The sequence below is a fragment of the Capricornis sumatraensis genome, chromosome 1 (assembly GCF_032405125.1).
Source record: "Capricornis sumatraensis isolate serow.1 chromosome 1, serow.2, whole genome shotgun sequence".
In the NCBI taxonomy this organism is placed as follows: domain Eukaryota; kingdom Metazoa; phylum Chordata; class Mammalia; order Artiodactyla; family Bovidae; genus Capricornis; species Capricornis sumatraensis.
The window spans coordinates 95,033,141-95,055,512 of NC_091069.1; the positions used below are offsets into that span (position 1 = coordinate 95,033,141).

The following is a 22,372-nucleotide window of genomic DNA, read 5'->3' on the forward strand; positions in this document are numbered from 1 at the left end:
ATCCCTCGTCTCGTCTATATCTGCTGTGCAAATGTTTCTCAGGTCTAAGAGCAGGGCTCCTCTGAGGTCCAGTGTGGATCCCCAGGACCAGGCTACAGAACGAGGAGGCTTTTCCTCAGGGGCTGAACCACCGCTTCCTGAGTTCTTGAGCAGGAGGCTGTCGGGATCCAGGATTACTAGTCTGAGCACTGGTCCTAAAGGACCCTGGGCAAGCCTTGTACCTTCTCTGGGCCTCAGTTTCCTCCCTTCAGAACAAAAGCGTGGGACCAAGTGAGTGTTTAAAGCCCCCCACCCCACCCCTGTGTGCTTTACTCTAGGACACAGTTGCAACCCTGATGAGAGGCTTTATTGCTAAAAAGTCACTGAGGGTTTATTAAGTCCTCAAACACCAGCTCCTTACACCATTCCAGCAATTGCTGTGAAAGACTCTGGGTGGGGAGGCTGGAGCCAGGTGGGATGTGACAGGTCTCAGATGGCTCTCAAACCACCTGCTGTTGGCCCCTTTGGTTTCAGACCCAAGCCCACCAGCCCCAGCGCCTGGCTCTTGGCTCTTCCCATAGCATGAGACACCTTAGGGGCCCAGGGGAGGAAAGGCCAGTGGTGTGGCTTCCTTTAGCTGAGCCAAAGCCCAAGCCCTTTTCCTCTACCTGGCTCCACCAGTTCCCAAATGCTATCCCCAAATCCTGAACAGCAGAATTCCTGGATTTTCCCTTCTCAGCCCAGAGTTGCTTATGGCTGGAATGTGGGACCAACTCTTCTACCAGAAGGTCCAGGGCGGTTGCAGCAGCTCAAAGGTGGGGATGCTGGTGACATTGACTGGGATGGAAATGATGGCCCAAGGCAGCCCATGCTGTTCCAGGGAGCGGCGGATCATGTAGCTGGGAGGGCATGGAGAGAGGTGGTGATGGTCACTTTCCTGGCACCCCATCATGCTCCACTGTCCCCATTACTCTGGGAGTTCCAGAGCCTGACGACTTTTTTGGCCCTCCAACCAGGGCACCCCAAGATGAGGCTTGTGGGTAGGGACTAGTAATTGCCCTTGACCTCCCCGAGTTGTGGCACCCAGTTTGGTGCTAATACAGCCAGAGACAAGGACCCCCTCACCCATCTCGGCCAAGCAGGAAGAGGGCGGGGATGTCAGCTGTGCGCTGGGTACTGTCCTGAATCATCTCCACGTAGAAGCTGTCATTGTCAACCGCGTTGTCAGAGATGATCACTGCCCGCCCGCCGTGCTCCTGCACCACCCGGGTCTTAGAGAGGAAGGAGCAGCCCCTGGAAGAGGTGATGATGAGACCAAAGAAAAGGCAGTGTCCTAGCTATTCCCTCCCCAGACCACCACCCTGGGAGGGTGCAAGAAGGATCAACCATGAGGATTATTTTTTTATAGAGGCTCACAAGTAAATGGCCAAAGGCTTGGATAATTTTAAGACATTTCTTAAAGACTCCTAAAAAGACGAATTATTTAAAAACAGTTATTTCAAAGTATCACCACCAACGCTGATCTCAGACTCCCCTGGTGCCTGTGCCTGTCCGCGCCTTACCCCCTCTCCACCAGTGCGATCTGGTCCTGGATGAAAAAACCGTTGCTGAGTTCCCCGCAGGCCTCTGAAGGTTCCGCAGGGACAAGGTGAATCTGCTCATACCTTGTGTGCTGAAAGATAATTAAACAGGTGAAAGTGTGGGGAGGGGTTAGGACCGAGCTGATCATCCCATTGTATCAGCTCCTCACAAAATGTGAAGGAAATACGTGATTTCTGTGTGCTGGACACTTGAGCACTTTTACTCAATTCTCACAATTGTCTGGTTGTCCTATCCCACCCTCCCTTTCTTTTTCTTTTTTTTTTTTTGTCAAATCCTTATTTTATTTTTTTTTCCACCCTCCCTTTCACAGACACAGGGAAGTTGCTATGAACCCAGACTCACGTATTAATAGTTCAGCGGTGGAGCTAGCAGAGCCTTTGGCTTTTTTATTTTTTAAACTATTTCATGTCCCTAAGAAGACAGTTTTTCCCTCTGTGATGCCCAGGTCTGTATTATACCCAGAGGAACCGCCAGAAGCCCTTCCTTCCTGGCTCTATAGCCCCTGGAAGACAGAGCAGGATTCTGCCCCCTTCTCTCTCCCAGCACTCAGGTATTGATTGAATTGATGAAGGTCACCTCAACTTAGTAGGGGGAAATGTGGAGACAGCATCAGATATGAGGGGGCCTCCCTCAACTTACAAAGATACCGCCAAAGTCCTTGGCAGGTGTGGCTGTGAAGATGTAGCGAATGTCCCCAGGACTCAGCACTTGAAAGTACAAATAATCATGGATGCGTAAGCCTGAAAGGTAAAATGTACAGGTGAGAAGCCTCCGGGGGAAAAGCTGGTTCAGGTTCAGATCATGGACTCCATGCCTTCAACAGGCTGGCTGTGGTCTGGGCCCAGAGACCCAGCTTCAACGAATTGTATCCTCGAAGTAGTTAGGATAGATGGTCTCTGCCCTGGGGAGGATAGAGCTGATGCAGACAGAGTTAGTGACCCCAGAAGTTTACAGCTGCTGCGGCTTACAGAGGTGAGCCAGGGAGACTGAGAGTTCCAGTGTGACCTCTCAGAGGGTTAATTCATCTTTGCTTTGAAGCAGACTTGAAACTTTCAAGGTGGTAGATGTCGTAGCTGTTGTAAAAAAAAAAAAAATCTGGTTCCACTGCCATTCCCCCCTCGTCCAGTCACTACCATTTCTCATCCTAGCTGATGCAGCTTTTTAACTGGTCTATCTTAGCCTCCATTCTTGATCTCTAAGGTCCATTCCCCTAACAACTGCCAGGAATTTCCTTAAAATGTCTTAAAGCATATATGATCATGTCACCAATGCCAGAGCTTCAATACCCTTCAAGGACTTCCTTTTGCACTTAAAACCTAAACTCTAGTCTGCAAGGCCCTGCTTGATCTGGCCATTGGCAGCTACTCCAACCTCATCTCTTTCCTTCCTGTGTTCTAACTACACTGGCTTCCAGTTTCTTCACATCTCCAAGTCTTCTCGCAAGTTCCCTCACCATACCGCACCTCTGCCTCTTTACAGGGCTCACTCCTATTCATCCATCAGATCAGTTTCTCAGAGAAACCTGCCCTGTGACTGCCCTCCTTTTATGCCCATTTAAAAATGTACTTTGTCTCCAATGACACTTTTAACATAATTTGGAATTATCTTTGTTGTCTCTCTCCTGCACTAGAACAAGGACTTAAGTATGTAATTTCATTCCATACTGTATCCACCTTAACCAACATAGTGGCTAGACTGTAAGCGGTGCTCTAAAAGGTTTCGTGGATGAGCAACTATTTCTGGCAAGGAATTGCCAGAACTAGATTTTTCTGGGATGTGGATCTCTTTAGTACCAAAGTGTAATGTTTTACCTGAACTTAAGTGGATGGTTTCCTTAGCCCAGAGAGATTGAGTAATGTGAAAGGGTGGAAACTTCTGCCACAAGTTGCTACTGTGTGTCAGGGCTGGGATCAACTGTGGCTTTAGCTGTCCTTTTCTACATCCTAATCAGCCACCAGGTAGAGGTCCACTGGTTTGGTACTGGGCTATACATACAGTCTTTTGTCTGGGAGTGGAGGCTTCCTGTCAAACAGAGATACACTCCCAGGAGGCCCTTCTGGATTAGCACTAAAATTCCCCTCCTCCCTACACATCTTTGCCTAGCCTTTGCATCCGCTGATCCGTGTAAATTAAGTGTAGATATACACATGTGCTCACATATGTATATGGGTGTATGTTTACGTTCTCATGTAGGTGCAAACAGGTTTGGTGTGTGCGTATGTGCTAAGTACGTGTAAGCCCACGAATAGCAACGTGTGGTCCCATTTATGTATGTGAGTGCTCACATATTTCCAGCTTGTATTCCTGTGAGTGAGTGTGAAAGTCACTCAGTCGTGTCCGACTCTTTGCGACCCCATGGATTATATAGTCCATGGAATTCTCCAGGCCAGAATACTGGAGTGGGTAGCCTTTCCATTCTCCAGGGTCCCCTTTAAGTATGTGAGTGCTCACATATTTCCAGCTTGTAGTACCCCTAGGTGTTTCTTGTTCTTCGCCCCCCTCAGCCACCTAAGTCGGCGCTAGTGGGGGTAGGGGGAGCCTTCTTTCGACGTGGGTAGCTGGGGACTCACAGCCCAGCCTCAGGCCGCTCCCGGTTAATGTCCCTGGGGACCACTATCCACCCACTCCAGGTGCCGGTGTCTGGACCTGCCTTGCTCCGAATTCGCGGGGTCCCCAAGGTGACCCGTGGCCCCCGGCCCAGGACGCGCTCAAGCTGGTCCGCCAGCCCCGCCCTGAAGCCTAGCCCCGCCCGTTGCTGCTCACCGTGGGCCGCGACGCACGCGGGGAGCCAGAGCACGAGACACCACCAGCCCGCGGCGCCGGGGACCATCTCCAGGGCCCGGCCGGGCGCCGCGCTTCTTCCAGCCACCCCGCCGCGCGTAGCTAGCCGGACTTCGGCCTGACAGCTGCTCTGGCCTCCCGCCCCCGGACCCGCTCACGCCGTCGGTTGGCTGACCGGAATGAGGCCTAGGACTGATTGGCGCTGAGGCCTGCTTATGTAGCCACATTTTCCGCCCCTACGCCCTAGCCCACTTCCTATTGGTCGAGAGAAGTGAGGCCGAGAGCTGATTGGTCTAAACTGTTAACTGCAACTGTCGGCCCCCGCCCCAGCATTTCTCTTTTTGGGTTAGACTCTGCAGGACCTTTCAGGCAAAGGGCGGGCCCCGGAGGCCGCAGGAACTGAGAATGGGAGACCCGCAGGACTCGCCTCAGCCCCAAGAGTCTTGGCTAGTCAGCTCGTGCGTTCTCGGCCGAATCCTCACCGCGGCAGCTTCGCAAGACAACGATTTATCTTCTACCTGTGATTTCCTTTTTCCCATCCTCTTGGGAAGGCATTCGTCTAGTGCCCAGGTCTCCGGCGACCCCTGCTCTTCTCATCCTCTGCCTAGTTCCACTGGCGTTTGTGCGCTCATAGTCAGTAGGCTCTGGGGATGTGGCCTGATGTACCCGACACTCGAGGAAGCTCTGACAGTGCCAAACCAGAAAACGAGCATTCGGGCCAGGTGCCCACGTGTGATTTTGGACACCTAACCTCTCAGCCTCAGTTCCCTCATCTGTAAAGTGGGCGTGATCGTGGTACTACCAAAACGATAGTGTTTAACAACGAGCTCCCTCACGTCAAATGCTTAGTAAAAGCCTGTCTCTCAGCAGTCAATAAATATATGCGTTTATTGCATCCCTCGGTCTTGGGAGATAGGGGGAATGGAATTAGTTAGTGGCTGACGCGGCCGAGCAAGGATTCTACATGCTCAGAAATAATGGCACCAAGGAAAACTGGCGAACCTTCCCTTACCAACGATTCGCTCAGCTCTCGCCGAGGCCCAGCCTCTGACCCTTCTAGCCACGCCGACTCTGTGGTAGCGAACCATAGAGTGGCGGAAGTGGCCCATCCCTTCCTCTCCCGGTCCAACGGCTTTGTGAAGCTTCTGGGGATTTCTCTGGCGCGGAGCATTGTGGGGTTGCTGGGCGTCCCGGGCGCGGAGAAGAGGAGTAGCCAGCCACTGGATAAGCTTACAAGATGATGGTGAGTCGCAGCTCAGCCATCCGGCCCCATCCGCTGCCATCTGGTCGGTAGCTGGCGCCGCCTGGCCTAGGCCAGTCTCGTAGAACCTGCTCCTGCTTATTGACTCGGTTCTCGCCCCGACCCTCTGTCTGTGAGGGACCCCGGCCCGCTACCGCCTGATGGGCCCGGGCCCGGAGCAGCTGCCCTCAGCGAGGGTTTTGTGGGCCTCAAGAGGAGGCTCCGGTCGGGCCGGCTGGGGACTACAAATCCCAGGGTACTTCGGGGCCTTGAACCTGCGTCGGTCACCCGGTTTTCGGAGCCCCCCGTAATCATGACCTGGGTCAAATGACTGCAGGTTGAGCGTGCATACGCGGTCCAGGGCCAGACTTGGAAGCTCTGGCTGTCTTGAAAAATGTGGATGTGAAGGAGGGTGCTTCCTAGAACCGGCAGAGGCAGCATGGGGACGGAGCCCAAGGTCTCAGCTTTGGTCTCTCATTGCCCCGCTCCCTGCCCCCTTGCTGCTGCATGATTGAAAACAGGTCCCTCCGCTCGTCATCCCTTCATTCATTAAGTAAACGCATTTCGTTGTTCAGGCGCTCAGTCTTGTCTGACTCTTTGCGACCCCATGGACACCAGGCTTCCCTGTCCATCACCAACTCCCGGACTTGCTCAAACTCATGTCCGCCGAGTCGGTGATGCCATCCAACCATTTCATCCTCTGTCGTCCCCCCTTCTCCTGCCCTTAATCTTTCCCAGCATCACGGTCTTATCCACTGAGTCCATCTCATCAGGTGGCCAAAATATTGGAGCTTCCGCTCCAGCATCAGTCCATCAATGAATATTTAGGATTGATTTCCTTTAAGATTGACTAGTTTGATTTCCTTGCAGTCCAAGGGACTCTCAAGAGTCTTCTCCAGCACCACAGTTCGAAAACATCAATTCTCCAGCACTCAGCCGCCTTTATGGTCCAGTTCTCATATCTGTACATGATTATTGGAAAAACCATAGCTTTGACTATACAGACCTTTGTCGGCAGAGTGATGTCTCTGCTTTTTAATATGCTGTCTAGATCCTTCCAGGGAACAAGGGTCCTTTAATTTCATGGTTGCAGCCACTATCCGCAGTGATTTTGGAGCCCAAGAGAATAAAGTCTGTCACTGTTTGCATTTTTTCCCCATCTGTTTGCCATAAAGTGATGGGACTGGATGCCATGATCTTTGTTGTTTGAATGTTAAGTTTTAAGCCAGCTTTTTCACTCTCCTCTTTCACCTTCATCAAGAGGCTTTCTAGTTGCTTTCTGCCATTAGGGTGGTGTCATCGCATATCTGAGGTTATTGCTATTTCTCCCAGCAATCTTGATTCCAGCTTGAGCTTCAGCCAGGCATTTTGCACAATGTACTCTGAGTATAAGTTAAATAAGCAGGGTGACGGTATGCAGCCGTGACACACTCCTTTCCCAGTTTGAATTAGTCCACTGTTTCGTGTCTGATTGTAACTGTTGCTTCTTGATCTCATACAGGTTTCTCAGGAGGCAGTTAAGGATGGTCTAGTATACTCATCTCTTTAACATTTTTCCACAATTTGTTGTGATCCACACAGAGGCTTTAGCATAGTCAGTGAATCAGAAGTAGATGTTTTTCTGGAATTCCCTTGCTTGTTCTGTGATCCAGCAGATGTTGTCAATTTGATCTCTGGTTCCTCTGCCTTTTCAAAATCCAACTTGTACATTTGGAAGTTCTTGGTTCACATACTGTTGAAGCCTAGCTTGAAGGATTTGGAGCATTATTACTTTGCTAGCATGTGAAATGAGCACTACTGGATGGTAGTTTGAACTTTTAGTACCTACTGAATGTACTAGGCCCCTAGTACAGCTTCTGAGGTGTAATTTCTCAACCAGGAGAATGGGCAGGGCAGTGGGGATAATGTATTAGAGGTGAGAAGACCCAGCCTCTGACCCTATCTGCCCTTCCAGATGTGGCATTAGATGGCTTTTCTAGTTGGCCACCTAATTCTGGGTCTCATTTTCTTTAGGGAAGCAGGTGAATCGTGGAGGCTGTCTGTAGCTCTCCCCTACCCCCTTCTGTGGCATCCCTTTCTCCAACTCGGAGCTACAGGTACCTTCCATGGGCCCCAAACAACCTCAGTGGTGTCCCCTCAGTTGCTGTTGAACAGGGCCAGCTCTCAAGTGTTTGAGGTAAAACCCTGACCTGTGGTCCCTGTGCACTTGGCAGGTCGCTTGTCTGTTTTTATCCGTCCAGCTCAGTTCTCTGTTCTTTTCCTGCTTCCTCAACTTCTGCCTGACCTAGTCATAGTCAGACTGACAGCTGTCAGGTGCGCAGTCTACCAAATGCCCTGAGAATGCTGCTTGTGCCTGAGAGAGTAGGAACCTGGCATTACTCTGTGTACCCTCTCTCCCTTTCATACATCCAGTACTGCCTTTTTCAGCCGGTCTTCACTGTTACCTATTCCCGGAGGTCACCTTCATCTCATGCAGTGGCAGCATAGTAGAACACTTGAGAGTAAGGGCTCTGGAGCCGCACCGAATGCCTGTGTTTGTGATTAACTGTGCCACTTACTGGACGTGTGACTTTGAGTGTGGTTTTATATTTCCCGCCCCCAAAGTTCTTCTGACTTGTGATAAAACCCTTCACCAAGAAGCCCCAGACCACCACCTTGGCTTTTTCCTGAACTGACCCCTGCTCTGTTTCCTTGCTTATTGCCTTTTTATAGCTCTCCTTTTTGTGTGTGAAACTTAAGTCACCAAGAACTCTTCTTGCTGTTGTTGTTTGGTACCTGGTGTTGAATTGGTACCTGATACTCTGGAAGCCTTTTGTGATTGAAAAAGAGGTAAGAGGGTTCCTCAAAAAGCTCAGTCCTGTGACTTGGGTACAACCACACAGAAGGTATTGATATGTCCTTGCCTTTGTGTTCAGCACTGCATGCCTTAGCGTATGAACACCTATGGTTTTATAGAGCATCAAGCTAAATAATGCTTATTAAAAGTCTTTAAGGAGAACGAAGACCATTAAGCTGAAATTAGCAAGCCTCTCATGGTAGGTACCCTTGGCAGATTATTGGATTCTGCTGTTGTTTCTTCACTTGAGTAAAAATGCAGTTGGAAAGTAACTTAGGACACGAGCTGGGCTTGCCCTTGAAGGCCTGACAGAAGAGGCACCATCCTGGTTGACCTAGCTTGGCTCAGTCCAGCCCTGCTGCTTTTTCCTCCCCAAAGGATCTCTGTACCCAGCCTGCCTTTCTGTAGGGCCTATACAGCATAGGAACTTGGGACAATGTGGTCAGCTGCTTCCAAGCCCTTCCTGCTTGTAGTGTCACCATACTGCTGATGCTTTTCCAAAGATAAGAACCAATTGCCGCCGTACTTCATGATGTGTGTAAAGCACTGTCAAGTGTATTTGGCCCTTGAATAACTCCGGGAGTTAGGGGACCAGACCCTGCTAAGCCAAAGTTTGCATATGATTTAGTTGGCCCCCCATATCTTGATTTCTCTGTATCTGAGGATTCAACCAACCTCAGGTGGTGGTGTACTGTAGTATTTACTGCTGAAAAAAAAATTCAGGCATAAGTGGACCCACACAGTTCAAACCATGCTGTTCAAGGTTCAACTGATAATGTAATTGGAATTTTCAGCATCAAAAGCTTCTGTATACTGCTTTATATGTGGCCAAAACTAGGCACTCTATACATTGAAATTAGTGCCTTTACACATTACCTTTATGAAGCTTGTATTTTAAGATGGATGGCAATATAAACATTATGCTTGAGAAAGAGCAGAGAGAGTTCTGGGATCCCCTGTTCCCAGCGCCCATGTTAACTACTGTCGAGAAGAATGGCAGCTGCTAACTGAGAAGAATGGCAGCTCTGAGGAACTGCTGGCCTAGTGGGAAGGAAGTGGCTTTGGTAGAACGTGGCAGTGTGGCTCTTGTAGGTGGGGTATAATTTGGAGTTAGAGATGAGAAAAATAAACATTGGATAAGTTAGACTTGGTGGAGTGAATGACTCTGTTGAAGGGACTAGGAAGAGATTAAGACTCAAGTTGGTTTTTGATTGATAATGTACATCTCTGTTGGGGCAGGGTTGGACCAGAGGTGACTTGAGGCTGCCCTGAAGAATGATTTAGCAGAACTGGGAGAAAGGGTCTTTGGGGAACCCATTTTTCTTGCAAGGGACCTAAAGGAATTCTGAGAGTACAGAGAAGCCATTAAGTAATGTATGATATGTTTGTTAGGAAAAGTTGAAACAAAATAAAATGCCCAAGTTTCAAAATTTTCTTTACTACCACTCTCTTACTTATTTGAGTTTGTTGTGCATCTTTCTAGCCTGTTTTTATGCAGTTGCTCATTATATCTTGCCTCTTATAGTTATTTTTTTGTTTTTTTACCCCAGTGTAAATTAGACTATGCCATTACTCTGCTAAAAGCTTTTCCAGGGCATCCCTTCTTTGTAGGAATAAAATCTATAAACTCCTTACCATAGTCTGCAGATGAGTAGTGATTTAATTCCTGTCTGCTTCTTCAACCTCATTCCAGTCTTTTGCTTACTCACTACCCTCCAGCTACACTGGCCAAAGAAGTCAGATTTTTAAAGACATTGTTCGGTTAATGTGGAGTCAGCCTCATGGGTTGTTTGACTTTCTAGTTTGTGAATTCCTGGCTCTTTTTGTTGGACTGAGACAGCCTGATGCTTTTCTATGTCTTCTCCACTCGAGCACTTGAAATATCCCCTGGGATAGACATGGGCAGTGACTGTCAAAACTTTATATTTGCAATCCACAGTAAGAAATAAATTTCAAAGCATAGGGTTGCAGAGGGTCAGATACAACTTTGGGACTAAATAACAACATAGCCTAATTGCACACACATAACTAACATAACAAAAGTTTTGAAACAGTGTTTACACTTATCTGTTTTACATACGTAAAATCAGTCATAAGAGAATAGTGACTGTTCTGGGACCAATGCAAAGAGAGAAAAACTTGTTTAGGGTATCTGGTTGGAGATTAGTCACACGAAAGCTTCATGGAACCAGCATGAGAGATGGAAACACTGCTGTACAAATTAGAGTAGTCATTTTGTGAGGCAGGACAAACGTGCCATTTGTTTATCTGCCTGGCCATTTCCCTACGCTCCAGCTACCATCACTGGTAAAACCGCCTGCTTGGGCATCTCTGGGTCAACATCTGAAGCTCTTGGCATCTCATTCTGCATCAGTGCCCCATCTCCTTCTCTGCGATTAAGCTCTCATGGGGTTGAACGGGTGTTTGCTGGAGTGAGCACTGAGTACGGCCCGCTTCCTCCTTATGCGGTGGCCTAACTCCTCAACCCGAGATACAGGGTCAGAAGCTGAAAGGGCTATGCTTTTTCAACTGGGCACTGAGGAATACATTATTTGTTCTTTTTGACTAAATCAGTGCTTCTCAAACCATTTTCTGGTATATCTGCAGAGCATGCTATCTCGGGGGGTAGAGGCTGTTTAAGGAATAGATGTAGTGGATGGACATTGGGGAAATGTGGTTTAAAGGGGCCTCCAGATTTTTTTTTTCTTAGTGAATTGCTCTTTCTTTTCTAGCCCACACCAGTTATCCTGTTGAAAGAGGGGACTGATAGCTCCCAAGGCATCCCCCAGCTTGTAAGTAACATCAGTGCCTGCCAGGTGATTGCTGAGGCTGTCAGAACTACCCTGGGTCCCCGTGGCATGGACAAGCTCATTGTGGATGGCCGAGGTAAGTGCAGAGTTTCTCAGACCAGTGTGCAGAAGAGGAGGCTCCTCTAAAGTGTTTGGGGCCAGTAGAGGTTGGCAACAGAAATTCCTCTGCTTTTAAGATCGCTGAAGGATTGCTCACTGTGAAGCTACTTCTTTTCATATGTTGTCCTGAATGCTGAACCTCTTGGGAATATATGGGAGAAGCCAGGTTCAGGAATCTTGCCTTGTAGAGAGATTTGGCCTAAAACATGAAATAGAACCTTCCGAAGTTGCCTGTGGTCACTCCTGTTGTATCATGTTGCTGAGACAAATTCCGCGTTATGTTTTAGTGTATTAATTTACAAGTGAAATACCAGGGTATCAACTGTTAAGAATATCTAAATGATTATCCATTCTGATTTTTTAAAATGGTTTCTACATCCAGTAGAGGTTTGCTGTTCAGGGAAAATGAAGAGCTCATGGTTTTTGGAAATATGTGATTTTAGGTGGCCCTTTGTGCCCAGAGCTAAATCTGTAAAAAGATCAGTTCATTCCCACCACAAGACCCTCTGTCCTGTCCCAGTAAAGTGTATATGGGCTCCAAGTCCAGCTAGAAGTCAGAATTTAAGAAAAGATCTTTACATTTTTACTTTGTGTTTGTCCCTTTAAAGGCAAAGCAACAATTTCTAATGATGGGGCCACAATTCTGAAACTCCTTGATGTTGTCCATCCTGCAGCGAAGACTTTAGTGGACATTGCAAAATCCCAAGATGCTGAGGTAGGAATATCAAGTCTATGCTTTTCAGTGGAGATTGAAATACATGCCTGTTTGTTCCTTTGCTCTTCTTTCTTGAAGCATTTTGATTTTATATCTAAAACCATAATTTCACAAATACAGGTTTGTAAAATTATGTAGATGGAATTAATAGCCCTTTAAAATTCCTTCTGTTTCACTGTGTGTGGCTCAGATCTCAGGACTAGGCCTGTGTGCTGTCACTCATATGAGCTGCTCAGTAAATAATTTAACCTCTCATCCGTTGGTTGCCTTATAAAATGGAGCTGGAGATTGTTTCCTGTTCACTTTTTTCTTTCTTAAAAAAAAAATTTATAGTGGTAAAACACACATAACATAAAATTTGCCGTTTTATGTTCCTGTCAGTGACATTAACTTGTCTTTGCCTTTTTAAAAATCATTTCTAACACTGGAGTCTTATTGAGAGAGACAAGTTTGCCTTTCAGAGTGTTACATCCCAAAGTTATATTAAAAGGTCTATTAGGACCCTGTAGCCTGGAAAACAGTATGGCAATTTTCAACAAAGGAATACCTTTCTGTATTGGAATAGGAATTCTGTATTCTGGATAGGAATTTGGCAGCTTAAACCCTTTGCCACAGTAACTTTTTTTCTCCCTAAACTTACTCTTACATTCCACAGAAACATAAGTGAGTTAAAAGTAAATTTCCTCTATATCAGAGGTTAACCAGTTTTCTAAAAAACTCTTTTTTCTCAAAGAAAAGGGGAAGCAAAGGGAAAAAAAGCTCTTATTCTTTTTCTCCTTTATTAAAAATAAAGTTTAGATCCCATTATAGAAAATTGCCATTAAGAAAAACAAGCTCATAATCTGCTTATTCCAGATAGTGTTTAAAATACAAAAGACTTTGATCCTTAGAGGTTTGTTTTGTGAACTACTGTAGAATTTGTTCCCATTTATCTCATACCTTTTGCTACCATTATTTGTTATTTGTGACATATTCAGTTCAGTTCAGTCGCTCATGTCCATCGAGTCGGTGATACCATCCAGCCATCTCATCCTCTGTCATCCCCTTCTCCTCCTGCCCCGAATCCCTCCCAGCATCGTATATATTAGCATTATAATATTATAAGCATGTATATTGTGTTACTGATCATAGTACCTTTGTCCATAGTAAGTTCTTGGTTAATTTGTGTGTATGATTTCATATTCTGGGAAAATTTGTCCAGATCAGCTCTCTTTGGAGAATGGGCCTGGCTGTGGAATTAATTTTGTGGCCCAGGACCATTTGATGGGATGAATATCTACCCAGCAACACCCCAGTTTAAATGGATAGATTGCCTAGAAAACGGAGTTTGGGAGTTTTGTTCCTGAACGTGAGTGATGTGAGCTCCCTGTCATCCTGTTCCAGGTCGGTGACGGCACCACCTCAGTGACCCTGCTGGCTGCAGAATTTCTGAAACAGGTGAAACCCTACGTGGAGGAAGGATTGCACCCGCAGATCATCATCCGCGCTTTCCGCACTGCCACACAGTTGGTATGGGAGTGCTAGTGAAGCTGGGCCGTTTGGGCACCTTTTTGTTTCTCTTAGGATATGGTCTGTATTGGGTTGTGGAGGGTCTGGGGACAGTATTCCTTGAATATTTTCTGAATTCTACTCCATAGAAATCTCAGTTCTACCATTCAATAGCTATTGACTAGGTATATTACTTAGTCTGTTTAAGCTTCCAGTTTCCTGACAGACCATGATGTAGACGTACCACAGGCTGTCAGTAAGTGAGAGCTGTTTTGTTTTTATCGAGTACTTCATAGCACATCTTTAGACCTTGCTTTTATTGACCTTTGACTCTCATTCTTTAGCTTGGGGCAAGTCAGTTCCTCTTCACCTTACTTTCTTTACTGTCTCTGTTTTGGGATGGTGACATTAAAATGAAATCATATGTGAGAAGTATGTACGAAAGGATATCTTTTGAAGAAGATGGCTTTGGAACGATACAATGTTTAACGAACGAATATGTGTATCATATATTACATAACGTAGTTAATATATAAAGTACTGGAAGTTGTCACCAGTGCTGTTCTGTGCCTGCTCTACAGTTCTAACTTTGGGCATTTTTCTAAATTAGAGCTTTATATTTTTCTGGGCAGCTATAAGACTTAGAAATGGTATTTTGACTGTCGAGTAGAAATACTTAAGATTTGGGAGTAAAGATTAGGGACTAGCAAGAGAGATTGGGATCCACTTTTCCAGTTTGTTTTTAACGTGAGAGACTCACCCAGTTTCTGTTCTTGGCAGGCAGTTAACAAGATCAAAGAGATTGCAGTGACTGTGAAGAAGGAAGATAAAGTGTAAGTTTGCAGTGAACTTTGTCAGAACCTTGACTTCCCATGGCCAGATTGGATGCAGAAGCGTGCTGGAATACCCTGCATGGACTGGGGCTGATTGGCTCTTGCTAAACCCCTTGCTGTACCCCAGTCCGTGTAGTACAAGAGTGGCTGTAGACTGCAGTTGAAAAGCTGTCACTCATGAAGTCTTTGACTGCAATTACCATCTGTCACTGGTAATCTGCCCTAAAGATTCAGAAGACAAAGGGTTGAGGGCTGAATTTAGAGGCTAGAATAGAAACCATCTCCACATTGCAATAGAGTCCGATAAGAGGGGCTTTCAAGGCCTGATGCAGGTCCCACCCTTGTGTCCCAGGGAGCAGAGGAAGCTGCTTGAGAAATGTGCCATGACTGCTCTGAGCTCCAAGCTGATCTCCCAGCAGAAAGCCTTCTTCGCTAAGATGGTGGTGGACGCGGTGATGATGCTTGATGATTTGCTGCAGCTTAAAATGATTGGAATCAAGAAGGTGCAAGGTGGAGCTCTAGAGGTGAGCCTGCAGAGGCCTCCCTAGGAGGCTCTTGCTTTCACATCAACCCTGTAGGCAGCTTGGCTTAGGAGGACAGCGCACGTTAGAGGAATAGAGAGGGCGCACTTGGGCTGAAAGCCAGACTGAAGCTGTGTTCCTCATACTGTGGCTATAAGCTGTCTCCTGTAGGTGCATTTTGTAACCTCCACAGACTTGTATTACTTGTCAGCAGAATTGAAGGGTGAACTGGCTGATTTTCAGAATCTCAGTGTTAATGTCTGAGGGGACAGGGCTAGCTCTGATAAATTATCTGAAACCTTCTCAATAAATATAAGTACTTTTCAGTACATTCTTCTCCAAGTGGTACAAGCAGGCTCTCCCTTCTTTTATTCATTTATCTTGAACAGATAATACAGAAGTCAAGCTGTATAGAAAGTCCTAAAGGAAAACAGAAATGTCTCCTACACCACCCCTGCCCCAGAAACCACTCTTAACTGTGTGTATTCTTCCAGACTGTGCATCTATAAGTATAAATGTAAATATTGTTTTCTGAAACGAATGCTCACCTGTAATGCATAGTGTCCTGCAACTGGCTTTTGTTTATTTAACAACATATTTTTTCACTTATTTAAATTAAAATAGTGGCTGGTGTCTACTGTATATGCACAACACAATTGCATTTTCATTCTGTTCGTCTCCTCTTCTTCCTGTCATGGCACATGAGAGTGGGATGAGATTCCCTTTATATAATAAAGCTGTAAAGAATCTGAAAGTCATCTGAGCTGTTCCCATGCCTTTGGCCCTCAGATGGTCGTGTTTCAGCCCATTCTCTACGTCATGGCTTGCTGACATTGTCTTTACACACTGCTTTGATCTCAGTGTTCCATCTTCTGTTCCAGAAACCCTTGAGATTAAATTGGCATTCACTAAACTAGGGATCAGAACTGTAATTTTAACTGGTGAGAACGCCAGGGGCTGCAAGCCACACATACGTTCAGTCTGTCTCTTTTACTAGTCCTTTGTCCTGGTAATGCAATTGTTATTTTGTCGACATATAGTTGATTTACAATGTTGTATTAATTCTGTTCAGCAAAGTGATTGTTAACACATACCTAATTCTTTTTCGTATTCCTTTCAATTATGATTTATCACTGAATATTGAAGAGTAGGACTTTGTTTACCCATTCTGTCTAATAGTTTGCATGGCAACCCCAAACTCAACCCATTTCTCCTCCAACCCCCGACCTCCATGGCAACCACAAGTCTCTTCACTTTGTGTTTCTGTTTCATAGAGAGGTTCATTTGTGTTGTATTTTAGATTCTACATGTAAATGATAGCATAGGCTATTTGTCTTTTTCTTTCTGACTTCACTTCCTGAATATACCCTTCTTTATGGAGTGGGAAATGGCTAGGCCATTTAATAGGAGATCTGAGATTGAGCCTGCCTTCTCATAGTATCAGAGTCACTCCCAGGTGCCGTGTGTTTTCTCTCATGCCCTTCTGTTGAATCTGCCGCGCAGCGAGCTCTGTTGGAATGAGTGGTGTACTAGTTCATAGTTTGAGGGATTAAGATGAGAGAAGCCACAATGACTTGAGAGCTGCGGGAAATTTCTGACTGTTAGGACCTTTTATTTTCATTTCCTAAAGAGAGGAAGCATCTAGGCTACAGCACACAGGTGTTTTAGTGCTCACGTGCAGTACAGGTAGGGAGGGATATGTGTATTTATGTGCAGTGAAGACTGGGAGGTGTCGAGTTGGAAGGACAGTGCATCCCTTGGCACGTGTGCTTTGGAGGGTCAGTCCTAAAGGACAGCCCAGACAGGCCTTTCCCATGTTTAGTATCTGCAAGCTAAGTGGTTTTCCTTATCCTGAAGGGACAACCAAAATATGTTTTCATAGCATTTAGGACGATGGAAAAACTTCATTACAGTAGTGGAATAAAAACATAATTAACCCTTTCAGGTTCACAGAAATGGACATGCGTTAGTCCAGCACACCACTAACTTGATTTTATTTCATGCCAGTACTGAACTGTTGAACCATCTGATTTTTTTAAACAGGAGTCCCAGCTTGTCGCTGGCGTCGCATTCAAGAAGACTTTCTCTTATGCTGGGTTTGAAATGCAACCCAAAAAGTACCATAATCCAATGATTGCCCTTTTAAATGTTGAGCTTGAGCTGAAAGCTGAGAAAGATAATGCGGAAATCAGAGTCCACACAGTTGAGGTAGGTCCTCCCACTGGCAGTGGCATGAAAATGGGCAGCATTCTGGGCCAAAGCCTTGGGCCTTGGTGGTCATTTTGGGCTTAGCTTTGTTTCTCAGGTACCTTGTGGGCTCCTTTCCCCTCCGATGCCCCTAAGTATTGATATCTAAATACTGGGCCCACTCTTCTCACTCTGCTCTCTCTGACCTGGACCTAAGGAGGTTTGGATAGGGCAAACCTGCTGAAACATTATCCTTTGGCCCTGGGGAAGGGGCTTGCAGGAGCCTTTCAGCTATAAAATGAGCCCTGTATTTTGATTCCCCTTATTTGGGCAGATGTGAGCTCTGCCCTTCTAGACTGTGTCCCATGCTGCTGGGACTGGTGTGCTCCCAACATTGGTATCAGCAAGGCTATCTCTTTGGATGTAGCATGGTCACCCAGCCATAAGCAGCTGTTCTTGGAAAATCCATCCCCAGCACAGAATGGTCTTTGAAGGAAAGGTCTTGTCACTGGGGACTCCATGGGTGCAGTGCCTCAGAGGAGCTAGAACTTAGCTGGCCAGACTGCCCCATACCTTAGCAAATACCAGCTCTGGAGTGGCTCCCAGTGCTCAGATTCCTTGCTGCTTTTGTGTTTGAAAGTTGTAGATGGTTCCTAAGTTACCTTATAGGGTCCTTGTTTATTTGAACTGAGGGGAGTCTCTTCTGTTTACCCTCTGTTAATTCACAAATAAATCAATATTTTCTGGGTCTCTTCAGGATTATCAGGCAATTGTTGATGCTGAGTGGAACATTCTTTATGACAAGTTAGAGAAGATCCATCATTCCGGAGCCAAAGTCGTCTTGTCCAAACTCCCCATCGGGGATGTGGCCACCCAGTACTTTGCTGACAGGGACATGTTCTGTGCTGGCCGAGTGCCAGAGGAGGATCTGAAGAGGACAATGATGGTAACCAAACTTTCTCAGGCTGCTTTTAGGTCTTTCTGGCCCCAGAGGGGTTTTCACTTACCCCTAGTGTACTGGAGTGGTATATGAATCTGGGCTTGTCTTCTTAACTCTTTTTGTCATAAAACACTTCAGTTCTAGTGTGTGCATACTTACTATATAAGAGTTACTCTAACCAAACAAGTCAGGAAAGCTGATTTGTGAGGGAACCTAGCAGCAGTGCTGTGATTAGCTGGCTGAGCTCCAGTCTTGATGCTGCAGGCCGGGTTTCCTCTCTTTTTTTTTTTGCATCTTGTGCCTGTGGAATCTTAGTTCCCCTACCAGGGATGGAACCTGCACCCTCGCACTGGAAGCATGGAGTCTCAACCACTGAACTGCTAAGGAAGGCCCTCCTCCCTTTCTTCTTAAGCATCTTGCCAAGGTGCTTTAAGTTTTAAAACACTGATCATGACTTCAGTCACTGCACTCAGCACCCTAGTTTAGGGAAGAGAGTATTGGGTAAAACTTTCTAACTGGGCTTGTTTGCCCTTCATGTGTCTTCATTCTGTTTTGTTTTCTCCTTTTCCAGAGGGAGCCTTGAGGTCAAGGGTGAGAGTGGCTCATCAAGTGTATCTGGGGCACCGTGGCAGTCTAATATGGCAGTTGGCTTTAAAACTAGGTATCAGGATGCTTGCTTCCCACCTCATGTGATCTGTCACTGCCAAATGATTTTGTCTTGTGTTCCTCAGGCTTGTGGAGGCTCCATCCAGACCAGTGTGAATGCGCTGTCATCAGATGTTCTGGGCCACTGCCAGGTCTTTGAAGAGACGCAGATTGGAGGCGAGAGGTAAGTGGTAGGCCTGGGCTCCCTGTTTGCTTAGCTCATGAGACTTGCCTGATGGCCTTCTGCCGTCTTTGGTTTGTGGCGTATAAATAACAGGCCTCCCAGGTGGCACTGGAGGTACAGAGCCTGCCTGCCCGTGCAGGAAATGAAAAGCGAGTTCGGTCCTTGGGTGGGGAGGATGCCCTGGAGGAAGAAATGGCAACCCACTCCAGTATTCTTGTGTGGAGAATCCCATGGACAGAGGAGCCTGGCAAGTTACAGTAGCGTGTGCTATTGTCTTCTGAGACTTTAATCTCTTGGGGTGTATAGTCCTCAGTTATATAAAGTGTTTCAGGAAGAAAGAAGGTCAAATCAGGTCTACAGTCTGACTCCACAGTCTTTTATGCCCCTGTGGTACAGCCTTAGACCTTCCCAAGAACACGCCTTTAAGGGCAGGCTTGGAGAACTTTAGTGAGGGACAGAAGAGCAGCTGCTGAGTGTTGGGAGGACTTGGTGAGGTCAGAACACTGTGGGTTGGCAGCAGAAAAGAGTTCACAGATACAATTTGATCCTGGGTGTAGGTACAATTTCTTCACTGGCTGCCCTAAGGCCAAGACATGCACTATCATCCTCCGTGGTGGTGCAGAGCAATTTATGGAGGAGACGGAGCGGTCCCTGCACGACGCCATCATGATTGTCAGGAGGGCCATCAAGGTACTAGACCGGGGGCTTCCAGCCTGCACAGCCTACTCTTCCTCTTGAGCTGATGCAACCCTGGATTTGTGTGGTGATCCCTTTCCTGTATAACCTGTCCTTCCATGTGGGGCATGTGGGCCCTGATTGTCTCATGGATCATAAAGAAACATCCTCAGTCTCTCAAAATAAGTCATGTTACCTTAAAAGCTAAGACTTGTTCTTGTGAGCACCTGTGGAGCTGATGGAGTCAGCCATCCCAGGGATTGTGCCAGTGCCCTCCAGGTGTAGATGACCTAGAAGAGGGTCAGAAACCATATGGTTTACCAGATGGCAGTTGGGATGTGCTAGGCGTGGTCCATGTCCTGGCTTCCTGTGGCTTGGGCTGGGGGAGGGAGTGAGGAGCCAGCCCTCCTTCTAGGCTAGGGGTCCTGTTGACTGAGTGGTCCAATTTGGCCATGGCTGGAGCTTAGAGAGGGAGCTCCTTGAATTTAGAGGTGAGTCTGGTCTTTGCAGAATGATTCGGTGGTGGCTGGTGGTGGCGCCATCGAGATGGAGCTCTCCAAGTACCTGCGAGATTACTCAAGAACCATTCCAGGAAAACAGCAGCTACTGATTGGGGCCTATGCCAAGGCCTTGGAAATTATCCCACGCCAGCTCTGTGACAATGCTGGCTTTGATGCCACAAACATCCTCAACAAGCTACGGGCTCGGCATGCCCAGGTGGGTTACTCCTTTCCTTTGAGTCCAGGGACTGGGTGGACGGGGCTAGATTCTTTGAGTGTGCTGTGCTTACTCAGGCTCTGTGTGGTCAGCCCAGGTGACAGTGCTGGAACCAAACCCAGTACCAACTGACTGCCTCCTCTGAGGTCAAAAGGAAAGCCATGGTGTCGGGACTGGTTGTTCCAGGGTTTCTTCAGTGCTTCTTGCAAGAGTCTGGTCACTCCTTTTGGTGCACTGAGGGAACGAAGAAACACGGTAGCCTCCTGCCTGGAAGCGTGTACTACCCCTGTGTGTACACGGTTCCTCGTGGGTTCCTCCAGCACTTCAGGGCCCTGCTGATAGTCCAGCCATGGCTGTGCTACCTCCATGTAGAGCACATCTCTTGAGAATTTCCTTTGTTCGTCTGCTGTTCAGCCAGCACTCGTTTAGAGATGTTTGCTAAATGCCGTGTGTTGGATGCTCGGCGTGATGACGGCAGCGCTCAGTGAGCGGCCTTGCTTCTGACTTGTGGCAGAACTTGAAGCAAGTCAGTTTCCTTATCTGTAAAATGGGGGCTCCTGGAAGCGGTGTGATGATAAAAGGAGATCAAGGATCGGAAAGTCATCCTCTTAAGAAGCGTGGTTTGGCATACAGTCCTCGGATGACCTGAGGGTGAGAATGGGGCCTTCCTAAGACCCAGCAGCTTGCCTGGGAGAGGCCCTGGTCCATACTTCTCAGGTTTGGAGGGGTGGTGGAGGGCAGGGAAGGGAGGAGGCTTCCAGGCTCCCGTTGGAATGCTGTCTTCCTTAGGGAGATGCCAGCGGGTTCAGAGAGCCTGAGGATGCCTCACAATCTCAGTCATTCAGAGGATGTGCAGGAAGAAATTTGAGAGCAGTTCCATATCATTTTCCCTCTTGTTCTGCTTTTTCAGGGGGGCATGTGGTATGGGGTGGACATCAACACTGAGGACATTGCTGACAACTTTGAGGCCTTTGTGTGGGAGCCAGCAATGGTACGGATCAATGCCCTGACTGCGGCCTCCGAGGCTGCGTGCCTCATCGTGTCTGTCGATGAAACCATCAAGAACCCTCGCTCAACAGTGGATGCATCCCCAGCTGCTGGCCGGGGCCGGGGTCGTGGCCGCCTTCATTGAGAGGTTCCCCAGCCCTCACACTAGTGGCCGGCAGGCTGTGCTTACTCTGTCTTGGTCAGATATTACAAGGAACGGGTAGTATTTGGCCCACTCTGTTCTCACTGGAGGTTATTTAAATAAAACTTGAAAAACTTAGAATCCATTTTGCACATTATTTGGGTGCAGGAATTTTACTCATAAATGACTGTGCCTCAGAATTGTAGCTTTATGTGTACTCAACGCAGCAGGTAGAAAAGAGAACTCGGCCAGGGGAGGCACTCCACTTGAGCGGCTCCTGTCTGGAAGTTTTGCTTTAGCTGCTTTCTCAGTCTTAGAAGCAGCTGGAAGATAACGGAGTTGCTTCCTTTTTTCCCCCCTTTTTTTCCAACGTCATCTTATTTAGCCCTGACCTTGCCCGGCACTGCTCCTAGGGATTCTCTGGGTTTCTGTTAAATGCATTAGATTATATCTTGTCTAACCCTTTTACTTCCATATTCTTTTGACTTGGTCCCTTAATCTTTTCTTATTTAAGATCTTGAGGTTGAAGACTCTTGAAGCAATGTTTCTAAAGTCGTCTTAGACTTCTTAGAAGGGCGTCCATTGAGGAGGTGGCTGAAGGAGCCACCTGGTCTTAATTCAGGCACTAATGGTCCTGGTGTGGGGCTCCCTTCTGCTTTCTTCTAACCAGTGAAAGTTGAAAATGGCCGGCACAGATAAAATCAGCATTCTAACTGCGGCCTCCTCTATGCTAGTCCTGCTCCCTGAATGTGGAAAGTGGTTTTTTTTTTTTTTTAAATCTGAATTTTAACCACTTGGAGTTTGATGAACTCAAAAGTAGAATGAGGTGGTGGTAGGTCCACATATTGGAGTTTGGCATCCCTCCTAACTTGATGATCTTTTAAGTAAATTTTTTCCAGTTGTTCTACCTGTATGATGATAATAGCTGGCTCAGAGTTGTCGGGATGTTTGCAGCTACTTGTTTGATGTTAGAGCCACACAGTTTTAAGCC

General features: G+C 47.0%; 2 protein-coding genes across 2 annotated transcripts; one reads left to right on the top strand and one right to left on the bottom strand.

The window, feature by feature from the left end:
• Window positions 1-392: 392 nt before the first annotated feature.
• On the bottom strand, window positions 393-4,454 carry PRADC1 (protease associated domain containing 1). Its single transcript, XM_068981284.1, has 5 exons — window positions 4,345-4,454; window positions 2,221-2,321; window positions 1,542-1,651; window positions 1,105-1,272; window positions 393-878 (listed from the first exon to the last, which is right to left on the bottom strand). The coding sequence occupies exons 1-5, from the start codon at window positions 4,409-4,411 to the stop codon at window positions 758-760; spliced, it is 567 nt and encodes a 188-aa protein (XP_068837385.1). The 5' UTR covers window positions 4,412-4,454; the 3' UTR covers window positions 393-757.
• Window positions 4,455-5,480: 1,026 nt separating this feature from the next.
• On the top strand, window positions 5,481-21,500 carry CCT7 (chaperonin containing TCP1 subunit 7). The gene is made up of 12 exons (XM_068969842.1): window positions 5,481-5,605; window positions 11,171-11,324; window positions 11,956-12,062; window positions 13,446-13,571; window positions 14,331-14,383; window positions 14,736-14,907; window positions 16,948-17,112; window positions 17,849-18,037; window positions 18,763-18,860; window positions 19,418-19,550; window positions 20,046-20,252; window positions 21,163-21,500. Exons 1-12 carry the CDS (start codon window positions 5,600-5,602, stop codon window positions 21,382-21,384), a joined length of 1,632 nt encoding a protein of 543 aa, XP_068825943.1. The 5' UTR covers window positions 5,481-5,599; the 3' UTR covers window positions 21,385-21,500.
• Window positions 21,501-22,372: the final 872 nt, after the last annotated feature.